A 14,651-nucleotide genomic window follows, 5' to 3' on the forward strand; every position below is an offset into this window, starting at 1 on the left:
TTTGCCGCTATTTTTATTATTTATTTGTTGTTGTTGGTGTTTTATTTTTTCTTTTCTGGAAGCTAACTGGTTGACTAAACAAACCGGGTGAAATTTTATTGAAAGCTGTGTGCGTGCGTTGTTACGCCAATGAATACGGAAACTAAACTGAAGAAGGCGCTGAAAAATGAAACCACAATAAGCAGCTGCTTCGCAAGACACAGCCACCGACTCTACAAGTCAAGAATAGCAGCAAAAGCAGCAGCTGGACGAAATGCTAAAAACGCTTACCAAAGTAAAACTTGTTGCTGCCTTTTTTTGTGAAATTCGTGAAATGCATGAATTAAACAAGAATTGAGAAAAAAAACAACAACAGCAATGAAATGTAAAGCAAACGAGAAAGATGAAGACAAAAAGAAATCCAAACAAAAATAAACAAACAAATCGATAGCATCGAAAGAAAATGCCAATAAATAAGACTAAGTAAATGCTAGCCAATGAAGCTGAATGCTGAACGAACACATGAATGACTATCATGAGATATCCACAACGACATCGACAACAACATCGACGTACAACTGCTGATGCGCAACCGGCAAAATCCAAATTTTTGGAAGACATTGAAGATGGCTGGCGTTGGTTATGCTTCCGTTATATTGGGTCAGCATTTGTTTATAACAACAAATTATGGACGAATAAAAATGTCGTTAAAAAAATAAACATAATTTAATAATAATAATAGACCGGGCTAGACAAAACAACAACAAATGTAACAAAAAGAATGGAACGAATTGATTGAATTCGTTTCATAGGAATTTTATGGTAATTTATTTATTTATTTTATTTTTGGAATCAATAATTGTTGGGAATGGGAAAAACGTAGTCCATAGGAAGTTCAATATAATTTACATAAATAATGGAAATGGTAAATCAAATTTTTAGCATACCGGTCATCAAAAAATGTGATTCGGTTAAGTTTTTTATTTTTATTATAATGCGATCATTAATTTTCAAGATTTTCATTGGGCTGGTAAATGAATACCAATGCATTTTAAGGTTTGTAAATTTAGTTGTTATTGTTTTTAGTGATTAAAGAAAATTTCTTTTTTTGTGGACATGATAACTCCTCACTGGCACATCGGAATCCAGAAATTCCAAGGGTATTAGAAAGAGTACATGTCTGGCTCTCGTATGAACAAGGATTATTGACTTCGCTCAAAAATTAACAAAATGGCGGACCTTTGTTTTTGCTGTTTTTTGTTTTTTTTTTTTTTTGGAAATTCGCCTATTTTTGACAACAAACTAAGTAAAAGAAGTGAAAAAGCATTAGCATTTGGATACCCTCCACCATGGATATACTGATAGGTAATAGAAATGAAAATATAGGGAACATACCAAAAAGTAGACCTATACCGACATTTTTAAAACGGGATTATTTATACCATAAGGGGACCCCCCCATTCTCGGTGTCAAAAATTTATTTGATTTAATTCGAATCTCCTCTAATTTTAGAATGTTCCTACAAAATTTCAAGTGAAAATCTCAAGAACTCTTGAAGATATAGCCGATTTATTGTGTCAGCATCAAGTGACGGCTAAAGGGCTTCTCAAACTTTAAACGCGTTTTTTTTCTAAACATTTTTTTTGCGAATGGCGGGCACGATAACTCAAAAACTAATAATCCAATCGGTTTCAAATTTTGACACGTTTCTCCGGGAGTGTGTAGCTCTCGTATGAACCAGGATAAAGCTAATCGGTGAAGATCTTCCTTATTTTTTAACTTAGTTTGTGGTAGAAAATAAGCGATTTTCCATAAAAAAATTTTCAAAGTTCCGCCATTTTGTTAATTGTTGTGCGAAGTCAATAATCCTAGTTCATACGAGAGCCAGACATGTCCTCTTTCTAACACAGTTGGAATATATATATATATATATATATGCCCGCCATAGAAAATATGGACTTTTCTTTGAACCCAAAAAACAACAACAACAAATTTTGGTAAATTATTTTTCTTCCTTTTTAAATCTTCAAATATATATGTGCCAAGTTACAAACCTTAACAAGCATTAGTATTCATTTACTAGCCCATTTAAAATCTTAAAAATAAAAAATCGAGAATGGGTGGGGTTCCCATAATACAAATTTCAGACATTTTTAGTGGATAATTATACCCTCAGCCTTATGGCTAATGTGGGTGTATACAATTTAACACGGTGAAAATGTGTCTCATCGAAATATTGGTTCTAGGCCCCATGTTTCTTTGGACCAAATCTGTTTCAGAAAATTCAGAATTCATCCAAACTTTGCACATCTTATTATTTCTTCCAAACTTAGTTCAAATTCATAGATGGGGAATATCGGTCCACTCCTTCTGGAACCTCCACACAGGGACTAGGTCTAAATACGGCTATAGTTCATTATCGAACCTTACGTTATAATTTTGTATCTCGCTATCCTCCGCAGGAGAACTGATTACAACAGAGTCAAAACGCAGAACAAATCAGATAACCATTTTAATATAAAAAAGAGGGCTATATGGGGACTACACCAAAATGGGGGCGAATATTAATAATTTTTGGTAGGGAGATTTGTTACCATATATGACTACAAAATACCAAATTGCAACAACTATCCGAAAAAATGGACCTATATTCATAATTTTTGTAGGGAGATTTGGTACCTATTAAGAACTCAAAATACTAAATTACAGTTAATCTCGGAAAAATACGATCAATTCCATCAAAATACTGAAAATTAGGAGATACCGTTATATGGGGACTACCAGAAAAAGTGGACCTATATGAATAATTTTTTGCGGAGACATTTAGTACTCAATAAGAACCCAATGTAGCAAAGTTCAGCGAATACGGTTGAAAAACGCGCTTAAGAACCCAAAATACCGAAAATTGGGGGTGCCGTTATATGGGGGGTACCAGAGAAAATTTACCTATATTTATAATTTTTAGTAGGGACATTTGCTATCCAATAAAAACTCAAAGTACCAAATTTCAGCGAATTCGGTTGAAAAACACGCTCAAGAACCTCAAAATACCGAAAATTGGGGGGTACTCTTATATGGGAGCAATGCCTAAATTTGGACCGATATATCCCATCTTCGAACTTGACCTGCCTGCAGACAAAAGACAACCCTATGCAAAATTTCAGCACCCTATCTCAATTCCTTCAGAAGATAGCGTGATTACAACAGACGGACGGACAGACGGGCGGACGGACATGGCTAGATCGTCTTAGAATTTTACCCTGATCAAGAATATATATATATATATATATATATATACTTTATAGGGTCGGAAATGAATATTTCGATGTGTTACAAACGGAATGATAAAATTAATATACCCCCATACTATGGTGGAGGGTATAAAAAGGGGGTTATATGGGGAATACCCCTAAAATTGGGGCGAATATTAATAATTTTTGGTAGGGAGATTTGTTACCATATAGGACTACAAAATACCAAATTTCAGCGATTTCTGTGGAAAAACGCGCTCAAGAACCTCAAAATATAGAAAATTGGGGGTACCGTTATATGGAGGCTACCCGAAAAAATTGACCTATATTTATAATTTTTTGTAGAGATTTGCTACCCAGTAAGAACTCAAATTACTAAATTACAGCCAATTCGGTGAAAAAATCGTTCAAAACACCCCAACAACTGGAAATTGGGAGGTACCCTTATATGGGGGCTACCATAAAAAGTGGACCTATATTTATAATTTTTAGTGGAGAAATTTGGTACCCACTAAAAACCCAATCTACAAATTTCAGCGAATTCGGTCGAAAAATGCGATTAAACCCCCTCCAAATACTGCAAAATTGGGGGGTACCCTTAAATGGGGTTGGTCCGGAAATAAGGACCCATATTTATAATTTTTAGTGGAGAGATTTGCTACCCAATAAGAACTCAATTTACCAAATTTCAGCGAATTCAGTTGAAAAACGCGCCCAAGAACCTCAAAATACCGAACATTGGGTGGTACCCTTATATAGGAGCTATGCCTAAACGTGGACCGATAAAGCCCATCTTCGAACTTGACCTGCCTGCAGACAAAGACTCTATGCAACATTTTGGCGATCTATCTCCATTCGTTTAGACGCAAGAGTGATTACAACAGACCGACAGACGGACAGACGGACATGGCTATATCGTCATAGAATTTTACGCTGATCAAAAATATATATACTTTATAGCGTCGGAAATGATTATTTCGATGTGTTACAAACGGAAAAACAAAATTAATATACCCTCCATAATATGGTGGAGGGTTTAAAAATAAGGTAGTTCTTCACCGATTGCCTTTATCCTAGTTCATACCATAGCTATACACTTCTACAGAAACGTGTAGAAATTTAGATTATTAGTTTATGAGTTATCCTGCCTGCCATTCATAAAAACACTGCTTGGAGAAAAATGCGTTTAAGGTTTGCCGTCACTTGATGCTGACACAATAAATCGGCTATATGTTCAAGAGTTCTTGAGATTAAATCAAAAAAACCAAAATACATTTTTTGACACCGATGACGAACATCACGAAATCTAACGTAAAAAAAGGTATCGAACAGAAATTGAAAAGTATCAGACGGAAAAATATTGAAAAAGTATCAGACGGATACGGGTATTGAAAAAAAGTGTCAGACGGAGACGGATATTGAAAAAAGTATCAGACGGAGTTATCGATTTGGCCAACTTTTCACTTTCCTTCAATTGACGCATAGGAAGACAATTATCTATCGATTCAAATATATATTTAATGATTTTTTCTGAATGTTATGTGTATTTTTTAGACTTTCTTATAGATATTGAAAATTTACCATGTTCAGATCAAATTTCGAAATGGAAACTGTCGGTACATTACTTCTGGTTTATTTTTCAAAATACCTGAAATCAGTCGGGATTGCCAGTCGGAGGTTTTTATACCCCTCATCGCACTGTGGTACAGCGTATCATATCTTTGTGCATATGTGTTTAACAGGCAAAAGGATATAGACTCATGGTTCCTTTTGAGAATATGCAAAGAATCACATTCTGAGTCGATTTATGACCGTTGGTCCGTTGGTCCATGTATTCTTGTGAACAAATGAAATTTGTCACAGATCACTTATTTTGCCCAAGAACCATATTGAAAATTGGGGAAAATCGGTTTAAATTTCGATATTGCTTCCATCTATATATTTTGCCAAAGATTTATCCTATTAAGACAAAATTTTTTCACAAAATTCTGCTGATGCATACGTAGTTCCTATATATATTTTCGACCGATTTAATTGTTAATTGTGCACAAAATAAACAACGGATGTCCGATTGAGATTTTGCACAGTGCGCTGTGCTGCAGCATAACGAATAGAGTGTAACCCCTGCTTTAAATCGATTTCCTAAGTGTGAAGATTTTAAACAAAATTTCTTCAGCAGCAGTATATTGTTCTGCAGACTAAAAACTTGGAGCATGCGTTCTGTTGCTAACTCGCTTTCCAATCTCGATACCTACTCGTCTCTATAGTTTCTACTGGCTACCTTCGCATGAGATGCTATTTAAGACCTGCCTGGCATAACTCCAACCTCGATATATCTTACTGGATACCTTCGCATCCTCTTTCGTGCAGTCAGGTTAGTTCTATTAAGATTCCTCGTATTTACGACACATGTCGATGCAACGGCAGTCTTCTAGATACTATAGCCAGCTTTGCCGACCTTATTCGATGAGTTCTTGTGACCAGATTCCACCTAGTTCTGAACCTAACATTGTCCTTTTTCACTTTTTCCACCATCTTATCAACCTCTTCACTTACTTTTGTGTTAAGGCCCGGAATTTGATTTCGATTCCCCGGCAGTCTCGGAAGATTGGGAGATTGCTCTTGAATTCAATCCATCTGTTGGCTGCAAGAATAGCCCCAGCCCTATATTCCCAATTTTCATTAAGGAACTTATTTTCTAAAATTAAAGGAAGTTTTAAAGATCTTCATATCACGTATTTAATTACAAACATTTCGCAGGTTTATCGTGGTTTTAAGAGGCGTACGGGATCCAATTCATAATTTGTCTCTTTAATATTATTTGGTATTTCAAACGAATGGATCTAATAAATATGGTAGTTGCTCCAACAGTACCATTACGATTATATGAGGGTGATGCCAAACAGTGGATTTATATTGAAAATATGTTGTTAGGAGGTCAACAACAAATTTAGAGGCCAAACCGCATGTGGTCCCTTATCAAACACTTTTAAAAGGAACCCTTCGGTGCACCAAAGAAAACTATTTCTTTAGTGATACTAAAAATCGACCAATGTCGTTAGATATGGCCAACGTCGAAATGATGATCTATATCTAAAATTTTTTTCTTTAATGTTAGTACCATCTTTCCAAATGTTGTACTTTAACAATTATACCTATTAATATGGATCGTCAAAATTTGTCAGGTTCGAAAATAAGCTATATTTCACAAATATTGTAATTACTTTAACAATTTATATATTGGTATTATTGTCGGGAACACCACTGCCATAGCAGCATGGATAGACTTCCCATATACATATGAACGTATACTTAGCATGTTTTAAAGTTAAATACGTTTTTAAATAATACGGTACATAAATTCTCTGAAATGGTCCGTCTGCTGTATATAATATATTTAAATATATATGTCTTGTAAATGGCGGTAAATGCCTTACTTCATTAGGTAAATTGGTTCACTATAATATCTCCGCGGATTGAATTTGCCTATGGAAATTATCTCTATATCCTTGCCGTAAATAAATATCTGCAGTTTTCTGGTTTCCTATTACTAAACATATTCTTTATTTGACATTTTCGGATATAAACCAATTCGCCAACCCGGCGCCGGTGTACCAGATATATATGCAAAATTTGGATCGACCGGCAAACTCGCATCATATGCCGCACTATCTGGTCGCCGATCCAGTGATCGATAATATTGTACCACTTCGTTAGGATACAGTGTGGACGGTGGCGTGGTAAGCTGTGCCTGCCTATTCAAGGTGTGCGTTTCATCGAGAGCATCTGAAAGGCGTTGTTCTTCTCTCGTCTTCTCTTTCTTATATTTACCATATAATTTGTAGAGAGGATACCATGAGAGGAGAAGAGGACCTACAACGGTTTAGATATATAAAATATTGAAATAAATGAAATGATTTGACGATTTACTTACATATAACCAAGGAACTAAAAATACCCAATATAATATTCGGGAACACCGAGAGATAGGCAATATCACCTATTATCACAACAACGGACATTATCAGCCAGGGCAGCATAAACGGCGCTTGGCGCTGTAACGAAAAAGATGAAAATATAAATAAGATAAAAATAGAATTCAGGGATAAAATAGCTTCAAAAAAGGCCGTTTCAACTTGAGTTCAGTTAAAAACGTCATAAATCAATATCATTCTTGTTGTATCATTCCTCTTTACTTTTGTTTTAAGGATTTCAGAAATTCTTTAAAATAAAATGACCGTAACTATAATTTCTTTGGTTTTCTTTGAGAAGCAAATCTTTCATAGCATCAAATTTCCAAAATTTTCAATCGGTTCTGGCCTAATTCTAAATTTTAAGTTTTTATTGGCTGACAAATAGTCTACAAAACTTTATAAGTATCGGCCTATCTTTGATATATAAAATGTTTAGCACTTTATAATCCAGCACCTATGATATGAATGGACGTAGAATACCCTTTCAACCTAATCAGTTTGGGTTCTGGGTGGACAAATCTTTTTACTGAAAATGATCAATAATGGCCTACTTTATAGGGTAGCCCAAATAGTATAACCCAATCTAAGCCGTGTAAAATGTGTTATGTTTTGCATATAATAATGGCCTCTAGATGTTCAACATCAAAAATATCACTGTGAAAAATAACAAAATTCTAGTGGGTATAGTAATTTTTAACCCTACGGTGAATAACAAAAAAGTATACGTAGATCAATAACCTTCTACATTTGTAAGAATGCAAATAGCTCTGTAACTCATTAAAAAATTGGACTATGCAGATGCAGAAATTTGAACCCTTCACCACAGTGTGTACAGGGTATATATGGTCTTTGGCCCCATATGTTTGTAACAGGCAAAAATCACTTTATTTTTTGTTTTCCTTGGATAGTGAATATTTCAGGATATCAGATGTGTTTTCGACCAATTTGCAAAACCTCGAAATATTTGATATTTTGGATTCTCATTGAGTTTAGAAACTTGTTATCAATAATGTTCAAATCTTTCCTCATTTTGGTACAGGCCTCTCAATTTTCAGTTTATTCCCTGGCAACAATTTACCATGCCGTAGCAGCTATGGTGGAGACCCTACACCAACACCCAGAATGTCCATGAAAATCGCGATAGAACTAGAAAAAATTTAGATAAGATAGAATTTGGAATATCGGTTCAGGATTAGATATACCTCCCATTTATATTCTTGTCCGATTTTATATAAATAGTGTCCTAAACTCCTATTATTTGTCTGAAATTGTGCGCAGCGTATTGATCTGAATCTAGAATGCTGTGTGTGTTAAGTTTTTTTGAAATCGGTTTAAATTTAAATTTTTTTCGATTTATACGAAATTTTGCACAGCGAATTCAATTGAGTCTAGAATGCCGTGTATTAAAGTTTGTTGAAATCGGATCAGATTTAAATATAGCTCCCATATTTATCGTCTTCCGATTTTATGTAAATGGTAAACCGAAGAGGCTATTTTTCTTTCATATATACGAAATTTGCACAGCGTATTGAACTGAGTCTAGAATGACTTGTGACGTGGTCAGATGTAAATAAACCCTTATTATTTATTTTTGTCTGAGTTCATGCAAATTGTGCACCGATCGAGATTAAATTTTGGACACAGAACTGGTTTTTTAAAGTTAGAAAAATTGATTTTTTTACAATTCTGACCATTTTGTGAGGAGGTACCAGTAGGGGTGGACCGACATTCCCCATCTTCGAAATTGAACTAAGTTTTGAAGAAATATTAGGTTGGGGAAAAAGAAATCCATTAGGCCGGTCGTCGAAAATGTCGATAAAATCGGAGAAGTGATCTAAGTTAAGCGGCATGTTAGCAGTCGGAACATCGCACAGTCGGAACAATCGACCATAAAATTGTTTTAAACCATCGTACACAAAGCTGAATTCAAAAAGAAGCTCGATGTTTGGGTGCCACACCAATTTACAGGAAAACCTATTCGAATTTGATCTGCGAAACCGCCAAATAATCAATGGGTGCCATTTCTTAAACTGATGGTGACTGAAGATGAGAAATGGATCAAATAGATAACCCTGTGAAAAATCGTGGTCATAAATCGGTATTTACAAAATTTGGCCAAATAGTAACGGCAGAAGGTTCATGTGTTTGATGGGACTGGAAGGGGATTATTTATTATGAGTTGCTTCCATATGTCCAAACGCTAAATTCTGATCTCTACTGTCAGCAACTGGACCGTTTGAAGATAGCAATTGATCAGAAACGGCCAGAATTGGCCAACAGGAGAGGTGTGGTGTTCCACCAGGACAACGCTAGGCCACACACATCTACATTGACTCGCCAGAAGCTTCGGGAGCTTGGTTGGGAAGTTTTAATGCATCCGCCATACAGTCCGGACTTCGCACCAAGCGATTAGCATCTTTTTCTTGCATTGCAAAATTTTTAAATTATAAAAAATTGGTATCTAGATAGGATTGTGAAAATCGACTACTAGACTTTTTTGCTAATAGAGCATGCATTTTATGAGAGAGGCATTATGAGGTTATCTTTAAAATGGCAACAAATCATACAACAAAACGGTTCATTCCGAAGCATGTTAAATAAAGTTCTATAGTTCATATAAAAATAATGGATTTCTTTTCCCCAACCTACGTTTACGATGTGCAAAGTTTGGATGAAAACGGATACTCCCGTCGACATTTATTGTACGCACCAGCCGGCCAGACAGACGGACGGACATTTGTAAAACGACTCCAAATTGTCCAAAGGAACGTGGGGTCTAAACACAATATATCGATTAGGCACATTTTTACCTCATTTGCCATAAGGCTGAGGGTATAAAAATAGAATTTTGAAGGTTATAGGCGCATTTTCGGCATTATTACGTTTTGAAAAATAGGATTCCTGGTGAATTATCAATATGGGTTAATGTTTTCAGGTAGCATCTACACAAATGTACCGTTCAATTTTCAGTATATATAAGTTCCTACCCCAGTTTTCTAACTTGAGTGTCTGCATTTTGGGTTTTTTTTTCAGATGATGAACACCTGACACCACATAATGCAATGATATAGTCACCATATAAAAGTGTCCGATCGATTTATGGCGTTTTGAATTCACACCACATTCGGTGTGAATTCACCAAAATCGATCCGACCGAACATAACAATGTTTTCACCTATTTCCTTAATATCTTGAACCGTAAACTAAACCTACAAATATTCTAGAAAAATGTCGCTGAAAAGATTTTATATCCTTAATCCTTAATCATAAATCCTTATATTTCATATAAATTGTAGATTCAGAAGGACTATGGGATTCGTCTGAAATGTATGACATAAATAAATCTCATTAGACAAAACCGTTAGTAATTATTTTTCGTAATATACATATACGGATTCGGTCGTAAAACATTAGACTGTTTGCTGCACAATTTTTGTACTAGTTTGAACCAGAAATGGTTTTATTCACATTCATATTCACATAACTATTAAGCCGATAAATTATACCATGTGATTAGCAATGTTTTTTACCTATCAAATCATATGTCTTTATTTATGTTAATTAAGACGGATAAAAAATTCAGGTTTATTATCTGATCTGGATGGGTTTCTTTTGTCATAATGAGATTTGTTTATGGTAAACATTTCATAAAACAGTAAAATATGACTCTAGATATTTGAAGGTCCTAGCCACATTTTCCAATCAATGAATTTGTCAATATAGGTCCCCATATCGATATAGCCCGATATACCAATTTCCATTTCATTACTTCTTATCGGAGTATATACATATATGATATTATCCAAATTTTTTACTTATTTGTTGTTCTTCAAAATATTATTTTTAGCGGTTCTACATTCTGGCAACACCACCTGGCAACCAACGTGTAAAATTAGCTATTTGTATCACCTTAAATCAAAACATTATTTTTTTTCATTCTTTAACATTTTCACACCTGTGTCATCATCGACATCTAGAAAACACCCCAAAAGCCGTGACATGAATCACACGTCTCATAAAAATTAGTTCACTCGTTTTTTTTTCATTCATTCTATTTGTTGTTGTTAATGTTGTTTCTTTCATAAAATCATTAACACTTTCAATTGACACACCGACACTTTAGCACCTACCATTGTTATGGCCACGGCCAATATAAACGACAACAGAAACATGGTCAACATCACACAAAACACTCCCAGGCAAACGAAAGCGGCTGCATTTCGAAAGCGAAATGAAACGAAACGAAGAGAAACGTTAAGAAGATCAGCTGGATTTTTTGCACCAAGCGAAAGAAATTTTCAAAACAAATACACACATCTCGTATTTTCACTCACACTCGAAACTTACAACTGTCAAAGGGGCAGGTGTCAACATTGAACGCAAAGTGACCCGAACATATTAGCAGGATGGTGAAGGTGATAATTTGCATATAACCGATAATATTGCCAATAATGTGAAGGATACTGGAGCGCCGTGATTGTGCGGTGGACGATGTGGAATTTGCCATTGTCGACAACGACGCGGCAATTCGAAGTGAAATCGAAACAACCGAACAGAACAGAAAAATTAAAAAAATTAAGGAGCACAGCGCGCTGTGTCTTCTAACCCGCCGAAAACCGAATTGATACTAAAGAAAAATTGGCGAAAATTGTATAAAATGGAAATCCAACAAAAATATGCTCCAAAAGAATTTTTGATAGTAACACAAACAACAACAACTATAAAAAAAACAATAACACTGACAAAACAACAACAACAGCAAAATGGCAACATTATAAAAATGGGAATTTTGTGTACGAGACACAGTGTCAGCAGAAGAAGCTATGTGGTGCGCCATAAAGGCGCCCTTTTTTGGCCGACGCACATCAAATCGTTTGTTTGGATGTGTGTTTTGAGAGTGGTGGAGGAGGCGAAGGCGGGGGAGGTGAGGCAACTGCCGCCTGTTATTCTTCTTAAATATAAAGAACTGCTGCTGGCATCCATGTCGGATAGCCCGTGTGCCAGTCAGCCAGACAACATAGTTTCCTAGCGTTTAACACAAACCAAAGGCGAAGCGACCGCCAACCAACCTTACACTTATGGCCATCATTCCAATATGGAAAACTATTTGTGGCCATTATGGAAAGTGTTGGCCATAATTTGTAGACAAACACCACACGAATGGTGTTCGCGTTTTTTTCTATTTTTTTTTTTAATTCAAGTTCATACAAACTGTTGATTTATAAATGGCTACAATTTTAACGCTAATTATTTTTTTGGTTTTTGAAAATCTTATTTATTTGTTTATTCTTTTTTCCGATATCAAACGGAGCGAAGTGATTTCAAATTGCTTTTATTTGTTTGTTAGCACCGGCAAATTGGGTAATTTCAACTGCTGCGAACCAATGTAACATTGAAAATGAAAAAAACAATGTTGTAAACAAAAACAAGTTGGAGGAAAATCGTTGTTGTTTACCTGAAATCGGTCGGAAACACTTAGATGAAAAGTGTTCTATGTTAGTTTAATGGGTCAAGATCTTGTGGAGCTAATTTAATGGAAGGTCAATGGAATGTGTGTGCCTTTTGGCTGGGATCATTGCCACCATTAATGGGTCGAGTTTAAATAAATAAACAACAGAAAAAATATTGAACTACAGAGACTATCTATAATATGGATATCAATATTTTTAAACCAAAAACTAGAAGACAAAAACAAACCTCAAATATCAAAATAAATAAAAACATCATAATTTTCGGCTGGCCAATTTTTCGATACACCATAAATCGTCTTACGACCTACTGCAAAGCAAAATTTTATGTGAATAGGATTTTATGCTCAGGATCGTTTAAATGCATATTTATAGCCTCTACCAAAAGGTGGAGTGTATATTAAAATTTTTCATTCCATTTGTAATCCCTAGAAATATTTACTGCAGACCCCACAAAGTATATCTATTCTTGATCAGAATAAAATTCTATGTCGATTTACGTATGTTCGTCAGTCAGAAATTATCAGGCTTAACTCTAGTTTAGTAAAAACGATCAGTTTTTTTTTTTGAAAATATTTCCAGAGGTAGGTATTTATACCCTAATTATGGGACTATCTTTTTTTCTGGGGGGTGTACCCGGTTACCCGGTTATTTGACACGGCAGTTCGGGTACCGGTGCCCGGTTCTACGGATCCCGGTAATATAAAAGGGGTATCATTTTAAAGCTTCCATTGAGTGATAATATGATGGGTTTATCTTGGAGATACAGTCTGGGTTTTAGACTAACGATTTTTTTTTTTTTTTTTTTTTTGAAAAACTACCTAAAAGTCGAACTTTCATTCATTATGGTCCCTCTCCAATACCGACTCAAATGATTATTATAGGGTTTTAAGGCCCATATCTTTTGATCCGCAGCACATATAGCCACATATCGCACCATTTTGCAAAGGGCAAACTGTAGTCTATCATTTTAGTCTGGATAGGAGAGGGACCATAATGCACCCAAGTTTGTCTTTTAAGGAGATTTTCAAAAAAAATCGGGGTCCAAAGTCGGTATTTTGATAATTTTGGGCACGTTTTTCAAAATCGGGGTCCAAATTTGGTATATTGATAATTTTGGACACATTTTTTATGCGAATTGGCTGTAATTTAGCTTTTTATATTCTCATTGGCTGTCAAATCTCACTACCAAAAACTATCAATATTGATCTCCGTTTTATTATAGCCCCATATAACGGTATTTAATATTTTGAGAATTTCAATAATATTTTTCTCACATATTTTTCGCTATGTCCAAGGTCCTATCAAAACATGGGTTTTTTCACCCATTAATTTTACATATATTGATTGTCATCCTCACGGTAAAGGGAATAAAAAGTTCGGCCGGCCCGAACTTAAAATCGTACTTACTTGTTTAACTTTCCTATATGTCTATATAGTAAAAATGTCAGTAGGTGTTTCCGTCCGATATATACCCTTTGCGAAAGCTTTATATAAGTTATATGTTTTTATCAAAGAGTTTTCCGATTTAATGTTCAAGGTCAATCTTGACCCTTTATTGGGGAGGAACAAGAAGGAGTGGAAGGAAGTTGATCTAGGTCTGCTCACGATAATAGTTTGTGCAATGTTTGATTTAAATCGGACATTTTCCCTGATATTAGGATTATAAATATTGAAAATTTTGACCCATTGTGTGTTTAGGCCGATATTCTCCATCTTCGAAGTTGAGCTAAGTTAAAAAAAAATGTTACGATTTGCAAAGATTGGATGAGATCGGTTACTCCCTTCGAGAGTTATCATGTGCACCAGCCGCCCAGGCTTACGGACAGATATTTGTAAATCGAATCCAAATTGTGTGAAACTAATTTGGGGGGTCATACCAAAACCATATATCCCATTTTCAATTCGAAACCATGCCATGTCATGTAAGAGCTCGTAAGATTCTGATTTGAACAGACAGAGGTAAAGAAGGACAACGA

General features: G+C 35.2%; 1 protein-coding gene across 1 annotated transcript; it reads right to left on the reverse strand.

Annotated features, from left to right (window-relative positions):
- Positions 1–6,780: 6,780 nt before the first annotated feature.
- LOC133334561 (uncharacterized) lies at positions 6,781–11,711 on the reverse strand. Its single transcript, XM_061542876.1, has 4 exons — positions 11,552–11,711; positions 11,335–11,417; positions 7,165–7,285; positions 6,781–7,103 (listed from the first exon to the last, which is right to left on the reverse strand). The coding sequence occupies exons 1-4, from the start codon at positions 11,709–11,711 to the stop codon at positions 6,781–6,783; spliced, it is 687 nt and encodes a 228-aa protein (XP_061398860.1).
- Between the last annotated feature and the right edge of the window lie 2,940 nt (positions 11,712–14,651).

Source organism: Musca vetustissima, unplaced genomic scaffold (assembly GCF_032173495.1).
Source record: "Musca vetustissima isolate MV318-11 ecotype Yass unplaced genomic scaffold, APGP_CSIRO_Mvet_v1 utg4378, whole genome shotgun sequence".
NCBI lineage: Eukaryota > Metazoa > Arthropoda > Insecta > Diptera > Muscidae > Musca > Musca vetustissima.